General features: G+C 45.8%; 1 protein-coding gene across 1 annotated transcript in view; it reads left to right on the forward strand.

Annotated features, from left to right (window-relative positions):
- The window catches only part of NAT9 (N-acetyltransferase 9), a gene marked incomplete at its 3' end in the record, with an annotated part of 82,133 nt that extends 79,131 nt beyond the window's left edge, over positions 1-3,002 (forward strand). Inside the window, exon 7 of the mRNA XM_082272827.1 lies at positions 2,850-3,002. Within this exon, the coding sequence (XP_082128953.1) occupies positions 2,850-3,002 (153 nt within the window). The remainder of the gene's footprint in view (positions 1-2,849) is intronic.
- Positions 3,003-25,882: the final 22,880 nt, after the last annotated feature.

Genomic DNA, 25,882 nt, shown 5'->3' on the forward strand with positions numbered 1-25,882 from the left:
CTCTGTGAATGTCCTTGAGTGGCCCAGCCAGAGCCCAGACTTAAACCGGATTGAACATCTCTGGAGAAATCTGAAAATGGTTGTGCACCGACGCTCCCCATCCAACCTGATGGAGCTTGAGAGGTCCTACAAAGAAGAATGGGAGAAACTGCCCAAAAATAGGTGTGCCAAGATTGTAGCATCATACTCAAAAAGACTTGAGGCTGTAATTGGTGCCAAAGGTGCTTCAACAAAGTATAGCACAAAGGCTGTGATACTTATGTACATGGGATTTTTTTCGCTTTTTATTTTTAATAAATTTGCAAAGATTTTAAACAAACTTCTTTCACATTGTCATTATGGAGTATTGTTTGTAGAATTTTGAGGACAATCATAAATTTCATCCATTTTATAAAGCTGTAGCATAACAAAATGTGGAAAAAGTGAAGCGCTGTGAATATGCACTGTATAGTTAGTGTTCCTGGTTTCCATCCCTGGTCTAGTGGTGTATTACTACATCAGCAGGCGCAATTTGACTTTCTTGTTTCTACATGTGGTCACATTAATCTGGTGAATATGGAGAGTTTGCTTTGGATACAGTAGAGTGGAACACACATTTACGGTATGTTATTGCAGCATGCGGGTATATAAGAACAAAACACACTACGTTTGTTAATCAGGAATTTTATTGGACATTTGTTATTCATATTTCTTCCATTTAAGCGCAAGCGCTGTTTTTGATATATTTGTTTCATATGAGCCCAAAGCCTTTTATGTAGCTCACTCACCATTGTCCCACTGCTTAATCAAGACAGGGTTGTCACTGTTTCTTATGGCGGCTTTCCAGCTTCCTGTGTCACTTGCTTGCTTATTAGATGAGCTGGCAGACTGTATAGCTAGCTGTTCAAAAATACAAAGCATAAAAATTGTATGAAGGTCACAGACCAAAATATACAGGTGCATCTCAAACAATTGGAATATCATCAAAAAGTTATTTCAGTAATTCAATTCATAAAAAGTGAAACTTTATATTTTATATAGATACACACAGAGTGATATATTTCAAGCATTTTTTTTCTTTTAATTTGGAGGATTATGGATTACAGCTAGTGAAAACCCCAAATTCAGTCTCAATTTCATTCTCAGAAAATTAGAATATTAACTAACACCAATTAAAAAAAATATTTTTTAAAAGAAATATTGGCTTACTGAAAAGTATGTCCATGTACAGCAGGGGTAGGTAACCTATGGCTCGCGAGCTAGACGTGGCTCCTTTTGGTGGCTGCATCTGGCTCGCCGACAAATAGGGTCTCTAGCTATGAGTATATCATTATTTGCCCCGAATCAAGTCCATGCCTGCACGCTGCGGCCACACTGGTTGCTAGTATGCCGCTTGTCGTCTAGCAACCAGTGGTGTCACGTGACATCAGCGTCGTCACGGGAGAGCGAGGGCAATGGTCAAACTCCTCCTCCGCTCCTAAATTTACTCCACCCACCACCGGCCACCTCCCTCTTCTCCAGGCGGCAGTGCGGGCTCAGCGTAGAGCCGAGGGAGGTCCTGAAGCGACAGGTCAGTCAGTCAGACTCATCAGTGTAAATATTTTTCGTTCTGTGCTTCCCCTGTCTCAAGTAATTGCAAATACTCTTTCAGACAGGGTATGTGCAATTACTAAGTTGAGACAGGGAAGCACAGAAAGCAAAAAATTATAGGCTAGCCCGCACCTTCTTTTTTATCTTTTATTCACAGTTTACAGAGGTTCCCAATACCCTCACTGAAGAAGTGCTGCAGGCCTGTAGCCGTATATACAGTGGATTTTTTTAATAACATTTCCCCAGACATTGACATTTTGGCACATATGGGCTACACATCCACTTTCTGTTTGCGCTAAGGCTATTTCTCCTTTCCATTGTCGTGCCCTGCAAATCGCACTAGTGTGAACAGGGGAACTCAACTTTAATATTTCAGCTCCTTTAAGATGACCACTGCCTTGCTAAAGAAGCTGAGGGTAAAGGTGATGGACTGCCAAGCATGTCTCCAGACCTTGCCTACAGTCAAGCTTGGTGGTGGGAGTGTCATGGCCTGGGGCTGCATGAGTGCTGCCGGAACTGGGGAGCTACAGTTCATTGAGGGAACAATGAATGCCAACATGTACTGTGACATACTGAAGCAGAGCATGATCCCCTCCCTTCGGAGACTGGGCTGCAGGGCAGTATTCCAACATGATAACCCCAAACACACCTCCAAAATGACCACTGCCTAGCTAAAGAAGCTGAGGGTAATGGTGATGGACTGCCAAGCATGTCTCCAGACCTAAACCCTATTGAGCATCTGTGGGGCATCCTCAAATGGAAGGTGGAGGAGCGCAAGGTCTCTTAATATCCACCAGCTCCGTGATGTCGTCATGGAGGAGTGGAAGAGGACTCCAGTGGCAACCTGTGAAGCTCTGGTGAACTCCATTCCAAAGAGGGTTAAAGCAGTGCTGGAAAATAATGGCGGCCACACAAAATATTGACACTTTGGGCCCAATTTGGACATTTGCACTTAGGGGTGTACTCACTTTTGTTTCCAGCGGTTTAGACATTAATGGCTGTGTGTTGAGTTATTTTGAGGGGACAGCAAATTTACACTGTTATACAAGCTGTGCACTCACTACTTTACATTGTAACAAAGTGTCATTTCTTCAGTGTTGTCACATGAAAAGATAGAATAAAATATTTACAAAAATGTGAGGGGTGTACTCACTTTTGTGAGATTCTGTATCTGTGCAAGTGTAATCAAAAGTAAAAAGAAGATATTAAAATAATTGAAAAAAAATAATAATAACAATTGAGCCCTGATCATCATATTGTTTTTTTTTTTACTTCATCAGGTGTCTTTTAGCGCCGTATTCCAGGAGCTCACTCTGGAGTGGAAAGTAACAGATAAAGAAAGGCAGCAGCTTTGGGACACAGCCCATTTTACAGTGACATCATACAAGAATCTGAAAGCGGCACTCAATCAGGAAAAAAATAATGTACCTTAGGTGAGTAGGATCAATGTCAAAGAGTGTACAGTCATTTTAGAAATTATACTAAATCATCACCACCTAGTTCTAACAGTGATGCGATCTCTCTTTTCACCATATAATTGATTCTTTCACTGCCAGAGCCATTTTTGCATACATGTTTAAAAAATAATTTTAGGCCTAAAGATTACTTAACCGGGGGCGTGTTCAAGATGGCAGCATGCGCAGTCGTGCTTCCCGGAGCTCTGCTAGAGAGAGTGAATCCGTTTTTTTTTTTTTCTCCTTACCTGGCTTGCCCTTATCCTGCACTGGGTGAATCAATCCCCTATGACAAATCATCTGGGAAGTTGAGGGGGGGCAAGAAACCCTGTTTTCTCTTGTGTGTGCCTGATCTGGCCAGTCCTGTGCCATGTGTGGCAAGAAGCCCTGGGATGCGCTCCAATATAGCTACCTAGACAGATCATGCAGGTGACACTGCCGCCGCTCCAGATCATGCAGCTGGACACTGGCCTCATTAGACAGGACCTGGACAAGATACGTACCTGACTCACTAATGCTGAGCAAAGAATCAGCCACGTGGAGGACATCTCGCAGGAGCATACCACTGCGATTCGCACTTTGCAAACCAAGGTGAAAGCCTTAGAATATCAGGCTGAAGATGCCACAGTAGGAGGAATAACCTGCGCATAGTGGGCTTGACAGAGGGGGCTGAGGGCAAGAATCCCACTGAGTGGATCTGCTGCACTCCATATTACCTCTGGCTCAGTTCACCCCTTATTTTACCGTAGAGAGGGCTCACAGGGTGCCGTCACAACCAGGTCCTGAGGGCTTCCCTTCCTGGACACTAATCCTCAGGTTGCTGAATTTCAGAGACCCAGATGAGATTCTACAGGCTGCTTTGATGGGAGGGAACTCTCCTATCAAAATAATAAATTGTTCCTATTCCCGAATTACACTATGGAGAAGCAGAAACAACGCAGATCATTTGACACAGTCAAGGCAACCATGCAGGCTAAAGGAATCAAATACAGTATCCTTTTCCTGGCGAAGTTGCAGGTGGTGTATGGTGAAACCATCAGATTCTTCGCTAATCCCAAGGATGCTGCTTCTTGGCAAGAATCGCTGCCGTCTTTGAGATGATTGTGCTTCCTGTTTATCCCCTCACTGAAGGGAATGTTTTTTTCTGTTTTGTTCCAAAGGCTGTGGCTGAGCCTCTGTTGCTGTCTGGAGTCCTGTGACTACACAGAAGGGTTGGCGCGTACCCTAAGGCATGCCTGCGGCATCCTCACTTCTTTTATGACCCTTCTGCTTTTTATCAGGATACATGGTCATGCCTGCTCAAGGACTTCACCCAGCTATATTGGACTCATTGCACTGTTCCATGTTTTTAAGCAGCAGACTCCCAAATTTCTACCCCTGACTTGTCCAGGTGAACTTTATCATTTGTTTCTTCTTTACCTCTAGCATCTTTTATTTAGACTAATGGTGAGTGCTCTCTATCACTGGTGGCTCTGGTTGCCCCTCTGTGAGTTTCATATAGAGGGGTGACTCACTGTCTCCGATCACTGATCGGCATACGCCTCCTCTACTTGGTTATCCTTAGGAAATTTTATAGGGTTCTATGCACAATTCCAGTTTGAAGGATCTGCGGGGTGGAGGGGTTGGGTGGTCAGCCGTCGCTGACTTTTATTTTTTGTTGTTTTAGTTGTAGGGTACTCTTTATAGCGTATGCAAAACTATTTTATGACACGGTCTTTACTTCTTGCAATTTTAGGCACCTCAGTGTACAGTGTACCATTTTGGGAGGGGGGTGGTCTTCCACCCGGATAGGTCTATGCCCTCTAGTGGGTTGTGAGGATGCATCAGTACTCCTAAAAACATTTTTCTCTATCGTTCATTGATGGACGCAGCTCCATATTCTTCTTGACCATTGGGTTATACTGCCCCTTACAGGAGTAGGACACTAGGCAGGAAAAATCTTTACCACGCCTATGGGGCAGTCCCTGAAGGGATACACCCACTTACTCTGCTATAGGATTCAGTTTCTTTCTGCCTAGTTTAGGAGTAGGACCTAGTTCCTGGCTGGGACTTCGGTCTTAGCTTGTATTTTTTTTTTTTAAAGGGAACCGTGTTGAAATTTCAATTTTTTAGCTAGTTATGTTCCTGAGGAAACTGCAATCAACAGCCAGACTGGGTTTTCGGACTGGATATCCTAGATCCTTAAGGTCTCCCAGCCCAGCCAGCAAGCGTGAGCAGGTTAAAGCCCAGCGCTAGGCCTCCCCACAGCAGAGCCCCAATGGACGGGGGTTGACCCACCATTAAAACACCTCGCCGGGACACACACAACCTGTTTCAGCCTGAGTCGCAGTGTACCCCTTGGCCGTCAGAATCCCTGCCCCAAGTGGAGAGGTAGCCTGTCAGTGGGGCACACGATCTCCATGATGCGAATTCCTCCTTGTGGGCCACCCTGGCACTCTTTGACGAGTTTGTGCGCTACTGCTGGGGTTCGTATTAACTGGTCCAAATCTATACTTTTTCCCTTGGATCCCTTGTCACAAGTAACCGCTACGAGCAGTCAGTTGTTAGGGGGGATAATTTTAGGTACTTGGGCATCCATATTCAGCGTGACCCTGGTAAGTTCTATGACCTCAATATTTATCCTGTGCTTGTACAAGTGTTTGTCATGGAGGTCCCTCCCATTTAACCTACTGGGGCATATAAATCTTATTAAAATGATCTTCCTCCCCAAATGTAATTATTTCTTTCATAATTGCCTTGTGTGGCTTCCAGGCTCCCTCTTCCTAAATCTGGACCACTGTATTGGTACCTTTATATGAGCTGGACCCTCCCCATGGCTGGCAAAGTCTACTCTGTGTCTCCATATAAGATGCGGAGGGTTGGCATTGCCTGGCTTCCTAGTGTACTATTGGGCAGCAATACTGGTCTCCATCCGTTGGTGGTTCATCCTCTCTCGGGCCAATGCGGCTGAATGCCTGAAGGCTGCCCTCCTGGGCTCTCTCAATGAGCTTGGGAACCTGGTGTATAGGGGACACTGCTCCTTGTTTGAGCAACTTCACTGTTCTCTAGCTCCCATCCGTATACCCCTAGGCTACTATATCTATCTGATTTACTGTGTACCGACCCCGGCTTAGTTTTTCCCGTCTGTGTTCGTTTGCTGCCTGTCCTGACCTCAGCTTGTCTCTTGGATATTCTTTAGTCTGCTACTTACTCTGCACACGCCAGCGGTCTCCACATCTTCATCCAGGCCTACCTGGGGGCCGCGACCTGGTTCCAGCTTGTTGCAAATCCATCCCCACCATCAGGGGCCCTGGTGAAGAAGCAGACTGGGGCTTAGACTCCGCACCCTTGGGAATCCTGAGCTGGGGATCTACAAGGGCTCACTACCACAGACCCGTTGACAAGGAGGCTGCTAGGAAGAGATTTTATAAAGGGGACCGATGGTCACCCTTTCAACCACTATGGGGGAATCCTAATCTCTCACACTTTCGGTCTATTCCTGACCCCCTGTATGGGCAGACTGGGATATAACAGTTCTCAGAGACATAATCCCGGCAGGGGTATTATTATCTTTTAGAGATCTCTCAAATAAATACTAATTGCCTAAACGGATGCACTTCCACTGCTTACAGGTGCAACATGCTGGCAGGGTCCAGTTCCTACAGCCCATTACCCTAGATATGAACCACATTGAGGAGCTTCTGGTGCAGGAATCCTTACCTAAGCCCCTCTCTTCCCTTTACCCCCTCTCTTCCTTTTACCTATCGCTGATTAGTCTAGACTCCCCTAAGATGGAGAGGCTGTAGGAGGCTTGGAGGGCGGACAACCCCCCTCACTGGACAGAGAGGATTTGGAGGATTGCTTTGAGGACTGCTCCAAGTTAGTTATCTCTTCCAGAGATAAAACTGATAAACTAAATTCCTGCATAGGATTTATTATACTCCCCAAAGATTGCACAGAATATATGCACAGAGGGATTCTATAGCTTATGTCACTGGGCTACTGGTACATACTTCCACATGTTCTGGACTTGTCCCAGGGTGACATGGTATTGGGCTCAAGTCTTTATAGTCATAAATGGTCATCTCCAGCAATCCCTGGTGCAGTCTCCGGAGCTAGCACTACTAGGCATACAGGAAGACGATCAAATGCTTCCATACGCTAAGCTTTTAATAGCAAATTTTTTCTATTAAGCCAAGAAAGCTATTTTGCTTAAGTGGAATACAGCCTCCCCCCCAACTGTAGTCTTCTGGGAAAACTCTTAACTACTTGTTGACCGGGCCATAGCCGAATGACAGCTACAGTGCGGTCGGCTTATTCTGGGAGGGCGTAAAATGAAGTCCTCCCAGAATCATGCTTTCCGGATCGGGTAAAAGGCCAATGTCAACAAACCAGCGCATGTCCGTTTCAGTTCTCTCCTCTCCGCGCACGCTGTACACAGGGATCGATCATAGCACAGGCATGCCTCAATCTTACCTCAGTTATGCCCATCCATGCCTCAGTCATGCCTATCCCTGCCTCATCCATGCCTCATCTGTGCCCACTCATGCCACCTCAGTGCTCATCCATGCCACATCAGGGCTCATCCATGCCACATACATGCTACATCAGTGCCTATTCTTGCCACATCGGTGCCATGTCAGTGCTCATCCATGTCACATCAGTGCTTATCTGTGCCACATCAGTGCTTATCTGTGCCACATCAGTGCTCATCCGTGCCACATCAACGCTCATCAGAGCCACATCCATGCTGTAACTGAACCGCAACCCACACTGTACTTGTGGACTTCCATCAGTATACGGCTTCCTTCCAGTCGTGAACATAGATATCAGATTTTCACAGCGGCCAATACAAAGCTAGCCGACAACTTGGCTTGTATAAGTTTTGGAACCTTAGAATAAGAAAGGTTTATTCAGACACAGGCACAAAGAGATATACACTTTGGGACAACCTCCCCCCCCCTCCCCCCTTAGCAGCCAATCCACATACACATATACATCCCATAATAGGTTGATCTTAAGGCAGACAGAAACAATAGAATAGAGGCATACAGGTACTTAACAATAACAAACCCCACCCCACCTCACTATCTAGCAAGGGTCTATGAGACATTCCAACAATATTCAAGCAATCTGAAAAGTAAAATTGTTTATCTTTATATATTTCTTGAGGGATATTGTTCAGAAATATTATTGTCCCAAGTGAAAGAGGCCCTTCATTCTTTCAACACAAACCACACCTATAGAACCCAGGATAACCGGGGTAACACGAAATACAGTGTGGTTGTACAGCGAGTCTGATTAGTGCAGACCCAACTGTGGTTCTTGGTAGCTGGAAGCTGGACAAGGAGTCTCCCAACCTCTCTAAAGTAATCTGGGTTCCACAAGCCCCCCACCCAAAGTGACTCCTGTCGCACATGCCACGTCAGTGCTCATCCATGCCACATCAGTGCTCATCCGTGCCATATCCATGCCACATCAGTGCTCATCCATGCCACATCGGTGCTCATCTGTGCCACATCCATGCTACATCAGTACTCATCCGTGCCACATCAGTGCTCATCCATGCCACATCCATGCCACGTCAATGCTCATCCGTGCCTCATCCATACCACGTCCATGCCATGTCAGTGCTCATCTGTGCCACATCCATGCCACGTCAGTGCTCATCTGTGCCACATCCATGTCCCATCAGTGCTCATCTTTGCCACATCCATGCCACGTCAGTGCTCATCCATGCCACGTCAGTGCTTGTCAGTGCCACATCCATGCCGCATCAGTGCTCATCCATGCCACATCAGTGCCATTACAGTGCTTATCAGTGCCCTACAGTGCCTCACAAAATTGTAATGGGAAGTCAGGAAATGACGGTGCTCCCTGCATGTTGGGTCTCTGTATGTGGCCAGGCTGTGTAAAAGCCTCACACATGGGGTATCGCCATACTCAGGAGGAGTAGCAGAATGTGTTTTGGGGTGTCATGTTTGCTATGTACATGCTATGTGTTATAAATATCTTATAAATGGACAACTTTGTGTAAAAAAATAAAAATGCATTTTCATTTTCTTTCAACATTTTGCAAAAACCTGTGGAAAAAAATATGTTCAAAAGACTCATTATGCCTCCTAGATTATGTGTTGGGGTGTTTGCTTTCCAAAATGGGGTCATTTTGTGGGCATTTCCATGGTCCTGGTGCTCCAGGGCCTTCAAAAGTGTTATAGGTTGTCAGGAAATTATATGTGTAATTTATGCTCCTAGAACACCCGGAGGTGCTACTTGGATGTTGGACCTCTGTATGTGGCCAGACTGTGTAAAAGTCTCATGCATTTGGTATCGCCATACTCAGGAGTATCAGAATGTATTTTTGGGTGTAGTTGCAAGTATGCCTATACAGTGTGAGAAATGACTTGGTAATATGACAATTTTGTGGGAAAAAGAATTCTCAGTTTGCAAAGAATTGTGGGAGAAATTACAACTTCAAAAAACTCACCATGCCTCTTACTAAATACCCTGGAATGTCTACTTTCCAAAAATTGGTAATTTGGGGGGTATTTGTACTTTCCTGGCTTGTTAAGCTGGATACACACTATACAATTTTTGTTGTTCGATTTCCTTTAGATTTACCTTCAACTATGTAGTGCAAGAGCCTGCCTGATTGCATACAAATTGAAAGTGTTTAGATTTGACCTCATATTATATGGTTTTGGTAAATCTAAGGCCCCTTTTACACTAGCGGACCATTCAGATCCGCCTGTCAGTTTTTCAGGCGGATCTTAACGGATGCCCCATGCATCTCTATGGGGCATCGGATGTCAGCGGAGACATGTCCTATGACATCTGTTCCGATCCGTCAAATCTGGACGGATGGAAACCCTATTTTCCATCCGTCCAGCGGATCGGATCAGATGGGATCGGATGAGAACAGACAGGCGGTCCGTTCTCATTTGATTCCCCCATAGAGAAGAGCGGGGACCTGACAGCTCTGTCTCAGCACACAGAGCGGAGACAGAGCTGCCATCCATCTGCTCAGGGGGGATCGACGGATCGATCCCCTGCTGAGAAAAACGGAGTCCGCCAACGGACTCCCATGTGTGAAAGGGGCCTAAAGGAAAAAATCTAAAGAAAATTGTGTAGTGTGTATCCAGCTTTAGGGTCTCAAGAAATGAGATAGACCGTCAGTACATCAGGTGTGATCAATTTTCAATGATTGGCACCATAGCTTGTAGACTCTATAACTTTCACAAAGATCAAATAATATATACCTATTTGGGTTATTTTTACCAAAGATATGTAGCAGTATAACTTTTGGCCAAAATTTATGAAGAAAAATTGACAAAATTTGCAAAATTTTAAAACCAAAACGAAGAAAAATGCATTTTTTTTTTACAAAATTTTCGGTATTTTTTCATTAATAGCGCAAAAGCGCAAAAAAATAAAAAAAAACCCCAATGATAATAAATACCACCAAAAGAAAGCTCTATTTGTGTGAAAAAAAGGACGAAATTTTAATATGGGTACAGTGTTACATGACTGAGTAACTGTCATTCAAAATGTGAGAGCACTGAAAGCGGAAAATTGGTCTGGTTAGGAAGGGACTTTAAGTGCCCAGTGGGTAAATGGTTAATAGTGCCTTACTATTGTATAAATTGACATACTTGAACAGAAACTGTCCCAAGAAGTTTCAGAGAATTTGGCAACCCTGGACAGCGGGATGAGTTAGTTGTTCCTTACTAAGCTGCTGGATTCATGTTTTTTGATGGACAATCTAGGAGACATTACATGTCCTTTATGCACTCACTGTTTGCTGCCTAAAAAAGTACTGAAAAAGTATTTGTACCATAGGTGTGAAAATCCTCTACTGTATTTATTTGTGCTGTGTACCATGCTGTAATTGGTTCTGTCTGTACCATATTTCTTTTGTTTTTCACAATAAATTGATATTTTGACCAAGAAAAAAAAAAAAAAGATTACTTAGCCCCCGGAAGATTTACCCCCCCCCTTTAATGACCAGGCCATTTTTTGCTTTATTTTAACTGATTATTGCACGGTCATGCAGCACTGTACCCAAATAAAAGGTATGTTTTTTTCTACAAATAGAGCTTTATTTTGGTGGTATTTGATCACCACTTCATTTTTTATTTCTTTCACTTTAAACAAAAAAAGACCGACAATATTGAAAAAAAAAAAAAAAACAATGTTTTTAACTTTCTGCTATAAAAAATGTAAAAATCGAATTTCTTGCTAACTTAAGGCCATTATGTATTCTGCTACATATTTTTGGTAAAAGAAAATCCCAATAAGTGTATATTGATTGGTTTGCGCAAAAGTTATCGCGTCTACAAACTATGGGATATATGCTGGAATTTATATTTATTTCATTTTTTTTTTTAACTAGCAATGATGGCGATCAGCAACGTATAGCAGGACTGCAAAACTGCAGCGCACATTCGAACACTAAACTGACACTTTTCACCAGTTTGAAATCCAGTGACACTGCTAAAAATATGCACTGTCCCTGTACTAATGGCACTGGCTGGGAAGTGGTTAAACATCTAGGGCAATCAAAGGGTTAAATGTGTGCCTAGCCAGTGTTTTGGTGTACTGTATGTGGTGCTTTTACATGGGGAAGTAATGGATTTTATTCCCTGCTTTGTGGGGGAAATAAAATCTATTACTTCCCGCTGACAGGACAGAGCTCTGCCTTGTTTACATAGGCTTGCCCTGTGTAAATTCATGATGATTGCCAGGTGCTGGCGGTAATCCATTGGCTAGCACCCAATGATCGATATCTGTTGTGTTTAGTCACAGCACTGCCAGGTCGCTGGCAGCGTGCGCATGTTCCCCCTACCCGGAAGTGTCAGATCACGTACTAGGTATCAGATCTGGCACACCGGAGCCACCTTGCCACTGTATATCTAGATTATGCGGTCGGTAAGCGTTTATGGGATAAGTTCACTTTTTTTAAAAAATTTTAATAAATGGACATTTTTGTTACAGGCCAAAAAATGTGCATTTACTATTTTTTTTTTTTTTTTTTTTTTTTTTAGGAGCCTGGAAAGCCTAAAGCTGCCCAGAGATAGATCAAAATTCAGCTCATTTAGCAGGCACTGGCCAAATTGTGATCCATATGTAGCCATTCCAGCATGACCGAAGTCAGACTAATGATTAACTATTGTCAAACGGGATGTTGTAACATTTTCATCCAGTCAAATGGCTGCAACTCTGATTAGTGCATTCTGACAGTGGAGGAGTCTCTACTATCAAAATACAATATCACAGCAGGGAGGATTCCGCCATCCGTCTCACTTGTGTGGATGGGGAATCTGTTTGTTTGTTTTTTTTAATCAGCCCTACAGCAACCTAAACAACCCCTCTATGCCCAGCTTAACACTAACTATTCTCAAACACATACACTATGTTAAAAGTATTGGGACGCCTGTCTTTACACACACATTAACTTTTAATGGCATCCCAGTCGTAGGGTTCAATATTGAGTTGGCCCACCCTTTGCAGCTATAACAGCTTCAACTCTTCTGGGAAGGCTGTCCACAAGGTTTAGGAGTGTCTATGGGAATGTTTGACCATTCTTCCAGAAGCGCATTTGTGAGGTCAGGCACTGATGTTGGAGAGAAGGCCTGGCTCGCAGTCTCCACTCAAATTTATCCCAAAGGTGTTCTATTGGGTTGAGGTCAGGACTCTGCCAGGCCAGTCAAGTTCCTCCACCCCAAACTCGCTCATCCATGTCTTTATGGTCCTTGCTTTGTGCACTGGTCCAAATCATTTGGTGGAGGGGGGATTATGATGTGGGTTGTTTTTCAGGGGTTGGGCTTGGCCCCTTAGTTCCAGTGAAGGTAATTCTTAAGGCGTCAGCATACCAAGACATTTTGGACAATTTCATGCTCCCAACTTTGTGGGAACAGTTTGGGGATGGCCCTTCTTATTCCAACAGGACTGCGCACCAGTGCACAAAGCAAGACTGGGATGCCAATAAAGTTCATGCACTTGTAAAGGCAGGCGCCCCAATACTTTTGGTAATTTAGTGTATCATCCCCCCTCCTCCTACCTATTCTGCCTACCTTGTGTAAAAAAAGATCTGTGTACCTACCTTTTAATCTGGTCATATGAACCTGCAGGCTTCCCTGCGTAAGGGAGCGCTCTACAACAGCTGTTAATTCCCAGAGCCTTGACATCACCTACTGTGTTTAGGCTCCCATGTCCCAGCTGCTGTAGACAGTTCCTCCTCTCCCCTGCAGCAGCCGCTCACTTACAAGGGGAAGGCAGAGCTGCAGGATCACGTGACCAAAATCATATTGGATTGAAAAATGTAAGTACATAGATCTTTTTGTGTGTAGCACAAGCGACATTTTAACCACTTGCCTACCGGGCACTTTCACCCCCTTCTCATCCAGGCCAATTTTCAGCTTTCAGCGCTCTCACGCTTTGAATGACAATTGCGCGGTCATGCTACACTGTACCCATATGAAATTTTTATCATTTTTTTCACACAAATAGAGCTTTCTTTTGGTGGTATTTAATCATCTCTGGGTTGGGCACTGATAGGCTGAACTGATGGGCACTGATGAGGTGGCACTTATGGGCACTGATGAGGTGGCACTGATGTGGAGGTACTAATATGCCGCACTGATGAGCACTGATAGGCGGCACTGATGAGCACTGATAGGCGGCACTGATGAGCACTGATAGGCGGCACTGATGGGCACTGGCAGGTGGCACTGATGGACACTGACGGGTGGCACTAATGAGCACTGATGGGCGGCACTGATGAGCAGCACCATCAGTGCCCATAGTGCTGCCAGTCAGTGCTCATCAGTGCCTAGATGAGCAGGCACTGATGGGCACTGACTGGCAGCACTATGGGCACTGATTGTGGGCACTGATGGAGGGCACTGTGGGCACTGATGCTGGGCACATTGTTTTTTTTTTTTACCTCTGTAGTAATCAGTGCACTGGTGATCAGTGCCCTGATTACATTCCACTGTGTCCCCGACGGCTGATCGGCTCTGCTCCTTCCTCACACTGCAGTCTCCGTGTGAGGAAGGAGTGCTGACGATGAGAGATTATCTCATATGTTTACATATGAGATCATCTCTCATTGCATGGGACGATCACGTGGTAAATGGCCGCTGTGATTGGCCATTTACCACGATCTGTGATTGGCTGTGTCCAAGGGACACGGCCAACACAGATTTTCCCCGATGCGCGCTCGCGGGAGCGCGCGGGGAGCCTGTTTCTGGGAGGCCGTTTAAAGATGGCGGAAATGTGAGTCCGCGCTGCAGCCGTACTTCGGCTATAGCGCAGATGGCAACAAGTTAATACATAGGCGCCCCCGACAGGGGTGTTTACACTCGTATGTGCATGCATATGGGAGCAAGATGGGCTCATAAAATTTTACGGGGGGGGAGGTGAGTGCTTGGTTGTTTTACGGGGGGGGGGGGGAAGGTGAGTGCTTGGTTGTAACTTTATTTTTTGACAGTTTATTTTTTCTGGTGGTTCACCTTCCATCAATGTATGAATATCTTTGATAATTTATGAATGTCTTTGATAAGAAGGTCTTTGATAACGCCCATTGTAGGTGGGCGAAACGCGTCGACGCACTTCCGGCCAACGGCAACCCCACAACGTCACTTCCTGTATCCCGTGGAACGCATGCCAGCTACGTTCCCGGAAGGGGGTTTGTGATCGGCTTTTGATGTGGATTTTCAGCAACTTCTCTACATGCTTATATTTCTAACAATATTCTATATATTGGTTTACATCTGAGGTCCGTCTGTCCTTTGGTTAACCCCAGAAGGGGATGCACTGCACTGAGGAATCATTGGTCCAACCAATTCTACAGGCCCACTAATCTTTCAATTCTGGTGAGTGAACCCCCAAAAGGGTTTCTTGAGGCACTTTCCACTGCGTGGAGCACCCCAGCACCTTTTTTGGCTTCAGCGCCTTGCCCTGTATGGCTGCACCTTGATGTGGGACTGTTCATATTATTGGAAACACCATATTTTGGACATTTCCTGCCATTTTTTGTCACTTCAAGCTAGAGCTGCACGATTCTGGCCAAAATGAGAATCACGATTTTTTAGCTTGGAATAAAGATCACGATTCTCTCACGATTCTCTGTGTAACAAAAAAAAATTGGGATAACTTTACTGTTATGTTTTTTTTTTATTCATTAAAGTCTATTAATTGCGTTTGAAAGACTGCTGCGCAAATACAGTGTGACATAAAATATTACAACAATCGCCATTTTATTCTGTAGGGTCTCTGCTAAAAAAAAATATATAAAATGTTTGGGGGTTCTAAGTACTTTTCTAGCAAAAAAAACTGATTTTAACTTGCAAGCAACAAATGTCCGAAAAAGATCCAGTCTTTAAGAGGTTAAACTTCCTTTCTCCCTGGCAGAGGGAAGAAAAAGATACAATGTAATCATTTTGTTTATAGTTACTGGGAGACTTTGCTGACAGCGTTTGCCAGGAGGCTTTTTTTTTTTTTTTCCACAGCTGTTCTCTCTGCTATGCAGCTATGCAAAGAATCGACCATATCTCAGGGTTAGATCGTCAGGAGGGGTGAATCGAGATCGCGATTTTCATACGATTAATCGTGCAGCTCTACTTCAAGCACTATGGCACCATTTATTGTATTTTGGATCAAGCACTATTGCACTTTATGCACTTATCCTTAAGATATGGTTTAAGCAAATGTGCACTTTAATGATTATTGTTTTATCAATTGATGTCACTTATTTTTAAATATTTTTTGAAATATTTAGTTTTCAGCACAATTGCACCTTATAGAGATATTCTTCATTAACTGATGTGGTTTACATGTATCTAATTGTATGTTGACTTACACACATTGCAAGCGCTGTTTTTTTGGCACATTTTATCTTCTTTTACCGAGTGAATAGCAGCTGCAAACACTTTATTTTTAGTTTTGATTTTAAGCGCGGGTTATAATTTTTGTGTATCATTAGTAGTTTCTTTGTTCACAGTACTAAAGCCCAACGCACATAGCTGTCCTATCCTGGACTTTAAATCCTTCAACAAATTCCTTTGCATTCCAAAATTCAGTATGAAACCAGCAAGGTCTGTAATTGCCTCTTTGAGAAAAGGGGGACACTTGGCATCAGTGGACACACAGAATGCCTATCTACATGTTCTATTTACTCATCACATCAGTGTTTTCTACTCCTTGCAGTGGCAGACTACCATTATCAATTTGTCTCACTGCCTTTGAGCCTATCCTCTGTTCCTACCACCCTTGCTTGCCCTTCTCAGAGCTCAGGCTATCCAGGTGATGGGCTATCTGGATAACCTTCTCCTGAAGCATGTACTCCCCTCATACTTCTCAGTTAATGTCCAAAACACATCCAACTTTAAAAAAAATCTGCTCTCTAGGCTTCCATGCACCCAGAATATCTGGTCTAATTCTAGATATAGACTCGGGCAAATGTCTTTCTTCCACAAAAGAAAGTTTACTTTTCTAAGAGGTCATGCCCAACAACAAATCCAAAAGAAATCCCACATTGATAATCCTGGGCCTAATGGTTGCCTTCTTTGAGGCAGGACCCTTTATCCAATTACATTTAGGAACTCTCTAACTAAACATTTTTTCAGCATGGAAGAAGCAAGCTCTTTCTCTGGATCAATCTACCATAACCCCTATCCCCCCAAACAAGCTTGTCCTGGTAGATCACCACTTCAACTCTGACAGTGGGAAAATCCTTCCACCCCCTACAATTGGAAGGTTCTTACAGCAGACGTAAATCCATCAAGCTGGTCTTTTCATCCAAATGCATTCAATCTGATATACCAAAACTGGGGGGCTCCAGATGTGGATACCACAACAAGCTACCTCTGTTTGTATCCAGAGCCAGGTGTTCCCTAGCCCTGGCGTTGGATGCTCTAGTTATCCCTTCCCCTCAGCTCAGGCTATTTAATGCCTTTCATCTACTGAACATTCGGTGTTATCTGCTTCACAAAATAGTGCAAGAGAGGAAAACCGTGAATCTTCTGGCACCAAACGGACCCAGAAGAACCTAGAACACATGCATACTCGGATTTTACATATACAGATCTTGCAGAAGACCCATGGCATCTTTTCAACATACTGGATCTCCATTAGAATGTACCTAAAAGCTGCTGCTTCCGTTAGTTTCTTTTGTTCTCTCCTCAGATACTCGCAAGGGACTCAGTGCTTTAAGATCACAGTTGGTAGGTGGATATGGAATTTGATTGCTGGAGCCTATGTTCTAAAACCGATACCTTCTCTTAAGCTCTTAAACATACACTCCACCAGATCTGTTGGAGCATTTCTTGCCTTTAGGCACAATGCCTCTGTTGCCCAAAGTTTTACCAGGAGCATGTCCAATATTCAACTGATGCAGCCTTTCAGTGGCACTCTGAATCTGTTTTTTTTTACCCTAGTTGGGACATCCCATGGTGTATGAAGATGTACAATCCTGTACTGTACAATTAAGATGAGAAGAATTTTGGATTACCCGTAAATTCCATATCTTGAAGTACAGCACAGGCCACCCACCCTAACTCCTCTTGTTAATCAGTATTGCTTGCAGCAAAATGGAGAACTTATGGAGTGGGTAGGGTTTTAGGGGAGGGTATCCTCAAAAGCTTGCCAAAGTCCAATCACCTGAAGGTACGAGTCTATAACCCATGGTGTATAAATACTTTGCCTGTCTCCTGTACTGTACTCCATGATATGAAAATTACAGGTAAAACTAGCGATACTTTATACAATTTTCTTATTCAACTTCTTTGAGATTTACCTTTACCCATGTACTGCAAGGGCCTTCCTGCATATAATTTGAAAGTTTTTAGGCTTGACCCTATATTATATGTTTTTGGTAAATGTAAAGGAAAATTGCATGAGTAAATTGTATAATGTATGGCCAGCTTTGTCAAAATTCCTCTTTTTATTAATAAATAGCATAGATTAATAAAATATTACATGTGTTATGCCTAGTGATTTGAACCTTTTAGCACTTATATTCTTTTTATTATTCTGTACATAGGTACTAAAATGTTTTCTAGGACAAATCCTATATTTTCATCGTTCTAGTTAATGGTTACCTTTGAAGAAAGTCTCTCACCTCCTGGAGTGAGTGAAACTGGTTTGACGTAATTCTGTTGGGAAATTGAAAACCTCTCGCTGTGGAATCTGCTGTGTACCAAACAGAGTGAAGGTTCCTGTATTAAACAGAGATGAAGAAAAAGAATGTTATTTCCTGGAGACAATGTTTTATGGTTAATATAGATATATCTATCTATATATTATATATATATGTTTTATAGTTTATTCTATATATTGAGTAATACAAATATATAAATGTTAGTATTGTTATACAAAAATAGAAGAAAGAGGCAAAAAAGGTTGAAATTATTGTACATTGCTATACCAAAGATATAAACTTGGTAATAATACATTTATACAAATGTATAACCTCTAGATGGCAACAGACAACACCCTTTATCAGCACTAGCTGGTAGCATACTCCGCCCTATGTACAGCTTTATTTGTACCGTGACCTAGTTTAAAGGGTAACTCCACTTTCGTGGGGAAATAAAATCGTAAATAAAGAAAAACAATATAGCGTATACAGTTGCAACACAAGTTATATTTTATTTGAATGTTATTAAAAGTTACCTTTCCTTTTCAATCTGCAGCCGCTGTCATTTTTTGAAAATGCAATGCAATATGGCGACCTGAAGGTGTTCTGTACACAGAATGTAAATTGACCACACCCCAGAAACATCATTTTCTGCTTGTGTGATTGGCTCAACCAATTTTCCCAGAAGTCTACCTAAGATAAGTCAGATTTCAGGCATCCCCTGCAACAAAAATGTCATTTTTGGTAAGATACTCCCAATAGGAACACGTCTAAAGGGATGCAGGGCCAGCAGATTTCCTCATTAGTGCTCTGCAGGTGCACAGCTGATTGATAATTATGACACCACTCCCATTAGAATAATTTTCCCACAGGGGCACAGAGAAACACAGAGGGATTTATTCTGGGCACAGAGAAACAGAGGGATTTCTTCAGAATAACAAAAGGTAGGAATCTGCAACAAAGTTTGTTATAATCCCTGCAATGTACAGAGATCTCCCAGAGGGGAAAGTTTTTTTTCTCAACAAAAGAGTTACGCTTTACTCTCCCATGTGCTTTTTTTAACCCACATTTTCAATGAGATTATTTAAACAAAGCAACAATAAGAGTGGTCAATACCAATGAATAGAGGAAACGAATACGAATAAAACCACCATATACAATAAGTATATGGTGCATTAACCCATAACAACCAGTCTGAAATTATCTTTCAGTTATTTAACCTCCTTTGCAGTATTCCCAAGTGTGGCTAGGGGGTTAATTTTCAGTACCAAAAGCGGTAACCTTGAGCCACACTCGGATTACCCCAGAATGTTACTCCCCTTCCCTGCAATCCCCCGCCGCCCTCCAGCCATCCTCTCGCTGTCCTCTCGCTCTGTGCTTGGCAGATGCCTGCACCTGCCTTCCGGTTCCCATCCCTGCGAGCATTGTGACGCAGGGGGTGGAATCGGCGGCAAATTTAAAAGTGTAAATACACAAACGACATGATAGAAAGCTGTGATCCTAACGGATTACACTGTATCATGCCATTTCCCCACAGGATTTCTGTCACGGAACCATGAACCAGACGTACAACAACAGATAAGTGAAAATAAGAAAGCTTTATTGAAAAACAAGCTGTAAAGCAAAAGTCCAAACGGATGGCGAAACTGATGCAGAGTCTTTTGCGAAGCCAGGGGTCAGGAACCAGCAGGGTAGTCAGACGAAGCCAGGATCAGGAACCAGCAGGGTAGTCAGACGAAGCCAGGAACAGGAACCAGCAGGGTAGTCAGACGAAGCCAGGAACAGGAAGCAGAAGCAGTCTTAGAAGCATGTGAACACAGGAGGACCAAGCAGGGAACTGAAGCCACAGACCTCCTATATATATGAGCTAGGCATCCAGCTCCTCCCAGTGGGAAGGAGGAGCCGCAGGGTGGGAGGCTACAAGAAACCCAGAAACCAAGATGGCCGCCAGCACATGTCAAACGAAGGAGAACAGCAAGAAGGTAAGACCATGACAGTACCTCCCCCTCAAGGGCCCCTCCTCCGCGGAGTAAAGAACGGTTTCTGAGGGAAGCGTGCGTGGAAGGCTCGGAGCAAGGCAGGAGCATGGACATCTGCGGAGGGAACCCAGGAACGCTCCTCTGGACCATAACCACGCCAATGAACCAAAAACTGCACCCGACCGCGGACCAGGCGTGAGTCCAGGATATTGCTCACCTCATACTCCTCACGATTGCCCACTCGGACCGGACGAGGCCGAGGAACCGAGGAAGTGAAACGATTACACACCAGTGGCTTCAACAGGGAGACATGAAACACGTTGGAGATCCGCATGCCAGGAGGAAGCGCAAGGGCATAGGCTACCGGGTTTACCCTGCGAAGCACTCGGAAGGGACCAACAAAGCGAGGCGCCAGCTTGGGAGTGGGCACCCGAAGGTTGAGGTTGCGGGTGGACAACCATACACGGTCTCCGGCCTGGTAGGAAGGAGCAGGCGCTCGTCTGCGATCAGCCTGGAGTCTCTGGCGCTGCGCAGAGACCTCAAGGGACCTCTGGATCTGTACCCAAGAAGCACGTAGGACGGAAAGGTGATCCTCCACAGCTGGAATATCCTGGGGAGAGAATACCTCCGGTAACACGGCAGGTTGGAACCCATAGTTGGCCATGAAGGGAGACGTCCCAGAGGAAGAGTTCACCGCCGTGTTCCTGGCAAACTCAGCCCAGGGCAGGAGGTCAACCCAATTGTCTTGGTGATCGGAGACATAGCAACGAAGGAATTGCTCCAAGGCCTGATTGGATCGTTCTGCAGCCCCATTGGACTGAGGGTGGTACGCCGAGGAGAAGGAGAGATGAATCCCCAACTGGGAGCAAAAGGCGCGCCAGAACCTGGACACAAACTGACTCCCCCGATCCGACACAATCTCCTTGGGCAAACCGTGCAACCGGAAGACCTCCCTGGCAAAAATCGTGGCCAACTCCTGTGCAGAGGGTAACTTCTTGAGAGGAACACAGTGGCACATTTTGGAAAACCGATCCACAATCATGAGAATGACCGTATAGCCTCGGGATGCAGGGAGGTCCACAATGAAATCCATCCCCAGGTGTGACCATGGGCGCTCCCCGGTGGCTAAGGGTTGCAGAAGGCCCAACGGAAGGTGCCGAGGAGACTTACTCTGGGCACAAATGGAGCATGCCGCTACATATGCGGCGATGTCGGAACGTAGGGAAGGCCACCAGAACAGACGTGAAACAGCCCAGGACAGCTGATTCTTTCCAGGATGCCCCGCGGTCTTGGAGTTATGGTAGGTTCGCAACAACCGAGTGCGCAACTCCTCAGGCACAAAACATCTGCCGTTGGGTCTCCCAGAGGGGGCACCAGATTGAGCCGCCAAAATCTGCTCACCCAGGGGAGAGGTCAGGCTGGTGCGAATGGCGGCCAGGATCTGATTCGGAGGTATGACCGAAGTCGGAATTGACTCCTCCCTGGACTGATGTGATAAGGCATCCGCCCTGATGTTCTTGGAACCGGGTAGGTAGGAGACCACGTAATTAAAACGTGACAAGAACAGAGCCCATCTGGCCTGACGTGGTGTCAATCTCTTGGCCTCAGAGAGGTAGGTCAGATTCTTGTGGTCCGTCAGGATGAGGACCGGAACCACCGAACCCTCGAGCAAGTGCCTCCATTCTTTAAGAGCCTGCACGATGGCCAATAACTCCCTGTCACCAATCTGGTAGTTGCACTCCGCGGAAGACAGTTTCCGGGAGTAAAACCCACAAGGAAGCAGAGGACCCTCTGGTGTTCTACGCTGAGACAGAAGGGCGCCTACTCCCGTCTCAGACGCATCCACCTCGAGGACAAAGGGCAACCCAGGGTTGGGATGCGACAGAATCGGAGCTGACACAAAGGCGGACTTTAGAGCCTCAAAAGCTCGGATGGCCTCGGGCGGCCAGACCTGGGAATTGCTGCCCTTCCTGGTCAGATCCGTGAGAGGCTTGGCTAGCATGGAAAAGTCCCTGATGAACTTCCGATAATAATTGGCGAAGCCCAAAAAGCGCTGCAGGGAGCGAAGACCACTGGGCTGGGGCCACTGTAAGACAGCCGAAACCTTCTCAGGATCCATGGAGAACCCCTCAGCGGAAATGATGTAACCTAAGAAGGTTACCTGGGATCGGTGAAATTCGCATTTCTCAAGCTTACCGAACAGCTTGTTCTCTCGTAACCGTTGCAACACTCGTTTGACATCCAGAATGTGGGTCTCCATGGACTCAGAATATACCAAGATGTCATCCAAATAGACCACCACACACTGCTGCAACAGGTCACGGAAAACATCGTTGATGAATTCCTGAAAGACTGCGGGCGCATTGCACAGCCCAAAGGGCATAACCAAGGATTCATAATGACCGGTCCTGGTGTTAAACGCGGTCTTCCACTCATCGCCCGCCTTGATCCTTACGAGGTTATAGGCCGCCCTCAGGTCGAGTTTGGTAAAGACCGTGGCCCCTTTAAGGCGATCGAACAGCTCGGAAATCAAGGGTATCGGGTAAGCGTTCTTGATCGTGATGCGATTGAGACCCCTGTAATCGATGCAAGGCCTCAACTCACCGCCCTTCTTTTTCACAAAGAAAAATCCAGCCCCTGCCGGGGACGAGGATTTGCGAATGTGTCCGCGTGAAAGCGCCTCCCTCACGTACTCCTCCATGGCCTCATTCTCCGCTACCGACAGTGGATAGACTTTGCCACGGGGAGGAACAGCACCAGATTGTAACTCGATGGCACAATCGTATGGGCGGTGCGGAGGTAGGGCAACCGCGCGCACCTTATCGAATACATCCCGGTACTCCTCGTATTCAGGGGGCAACAGAGAGTCCGAGGAAGTACACAGCAACTTGACAGGCCCATGGATGCAACTAGCCCCACACTGCGGTGACCACGAGAGGATCTCGGCCGATCTCCAATCGAAAATCGGATTATGCTTCTGGAGCCAGGGGTACCCCAAGACCACCGAGTAGTGTGGAGACGAAATAACCTGGAAGCAGACCGACTCTCTGTGGACGGCACCAATGGCTAACCCCACTGGAAGGGTCTCATGAGTCACGTGTGGCGGCAGAAGGGGTCTGCCGTCTATCGCCTCAAGAGCCAGAGGAGAACCTCGAGCCTGCAGAGGAATGGAATTGGCGGCAGCGAACACACTATCAATGAACAAACCACCAGCACCAGAGTCCACCAACGCCTGGGTCGTCACCGAGCCCCCGACCCAGGAGAGGACAACAGTGATTAGTGGTTTGTCAACACGGGAAACCGGGGACGAGGAGACTCCACCCAAGATCTGCCCCCGACAGGATCTCAGGTGCGAGCGTTTCCCCGGACGGTTCGGACATGCCAACCGAAAATGCCCACCGAGACCACAGTACATGCATCGGCCCTCGCGTCTCCGGAGTACCCTCTCCCCCTCGGACAGGCGAGCAAACCCCAGCTGCATGGGTTCACCCCCAGACAAGTCATCCCCAGGAGGCGTGGGAGGCACGGGTGGGACAACAAAGGTAGGCGCCAATCTGTTAGGAGGCCTCCGCAGACTCTCCTTAAAGGAAGGTCTCTCCCTGAGTCTGGTGTCAATCAAAATCAGGAAAGAAATAAGAGACTCGAGCTCCACTGGTAGGTCCTTAGCTGCAACCTCATCCTTCAAGGCATCCGAGAGACCATGAGAGAAAGCAGCGACCAGAGCCTCATTATTCCAGCCCACCTCTGCTGCCAGGGTACGAAACTCAATGGCGTATTCAGCTACGGATCGTGAACCCTGTCTGATGGACATAAGGAGCTTCGCAGCAGAGGCAGGACGAGCCGGCACATCGAATACCTTCCGAAGAGAAGCAACAAAACCGGAAAACTCGGCAACCACCGGATTGTTGTTCTCCCATAAAGGGCTGGCCCAGGCCAAGGCCTTGTCCGAGAGCAGCGAGATTAAGAAGCCCACCTTTGATCTCTCAGTAGGAAAGGCATGTGGCAGCAACTCGAAATAAATGCCCACCTGGTTAAGGAAACCTCGGCACTGAGTTGGCTCTCCCCCAAAGCGCTGTGGAAGGGGGGCAGAACCGGACATACCCCGAAACACCGCAGGCGCAACAACAGGTGTCGGGGTAGACTCTGGCGCAACAACCGGAGCGGCAGTAGGAGCGGGCCCAGGAGCGACAACCGACCCATCGGCAACGGGAGCGAAATGAGCCGTGCGTTCAAGCAGGGTTTGCAACGCCACGGCGAACTGACCCAACAGGTGATCCTGTTGATCAAGTCTGGCAACCAGCGAGGGTAGTGAGGATGGCCCTGTACCGTCAGAATTCATGGCTTGGTCCTAATGTCACGGAACCATGAACCAGACGTACAACAACAGATAAGTGAAAATAAGAAAGCTTTATTGAAAAACAAGCTGTAAAGCAAAAGTCCAAACGGATGGCGAAACTGATGCAGAGTCTTTTGCGAAGCCAGGGGTCAGGAACCAGCAGGGTAGTCAGACGAAGCCAGGATCAGGAACCAGCAGGGTAGTCAGACGAAGCCAGGAACAGGAACCAGCAGGGTAGTCAGACGAAGCCAGGAACAGGAACCAGAAGCAGAAGCAGTCTTAGAAGCATGTGAACACAGGAGGACCAAGCAGGGAACTGAAGCCACAGACCTCCTATATATATGAGCTAGGCATCCAGCTCCTCCCAGTGGGAAGGAGGAGCCGCAGGGTGGGAGGCTACAAGAAACCCAGAAACCAAGATGGCCGCCAGCACATGTCAAACGAAGGAGAACAGCAAGAAGGTAAGACCATGACAATTTCACCTGGTGAATTTTCCAGTGTAGATACAAAACAAAGAAAGGGCGCACCAGCCTAGCGCATTATCCTCAGCGAGTTTATTGATAATAAAAAGATAAAAATCAGCTACTCACAAACATGCGTGAAAATCAAGCACATCAATTCCATAAAGCAGCATCATTACAGGAGTCCGATATCTCATGAAAGCAGAGGGCTGACGCGTTTCGAGGCCGTGCCTCTTCCTCAGAGCCTCAAGTGGCTCTGAGGAAGAGGCACGGCCTCGAAACGCGTCAGCCCTCTGCTTTCATGAGATATCGGACTCCTGTAATGATGCTGCTTTATGGAATTGATGTGCTTGATTTTCACGCATGTTTGTGAGTAGCTGATTTTTATCTTTTTATTATCAATAAACTCGCTGAGGATAATGCGCTAGGCTGGTGCGCCCTTTCTTTGTTTTGTATCTACAGTGTTTGGTCGACCGCTTTGGTCGTAGGGGGCAGCAAAGCCCAGCCATAATGGATGCCAAGTATGAGTACGAGTTCCGGGATTGAGGTAGCCTGAGGACCAGGTTCTGAGCGTAGGAGTAGGGTGCTGAACAGCACTTATCTTTTTCTGACTTTTCCAGTGCCCTGCCTGTGCTTTTCCTGTTCTTTGTGCCTTGAAAATGGAAAACGACCATGGTGTCCAAAAAGCGTTTTTTTTTGCGCAAAAGCGCTTTCAGACGAACTGGAAAACAGCAACAGCGAAACGGAGTTACTTGGAAAAACTGAGCGATAGCGATTCGTGGGAAAATTTGTCATTCGGTACGGAAAGGGATGACGATTCTGATGTCTCTTTCTGTGGAATTTGGGAAGTATATCAAATGATTCTTCATAATTTCCAACGGAGCGATGTGCCAGAAAGAGACATCAGAATCGTCGCTGTCGTCACTTTCCATACCTGATGACGAATTTTCCCACAAACCGCTATA

This window comes from Pelophylax lessonae (genome assembly GCF_965119305.1).
Source record: "Pelophylax lessonae genome assembly, chromosome: 11".
Taxonomy (NCBI): Eukaryota; Metazoa; Chordata; class Amphibia; order Anura; family Ranidae; genus Pelophylax; species Pelophylax lessonae.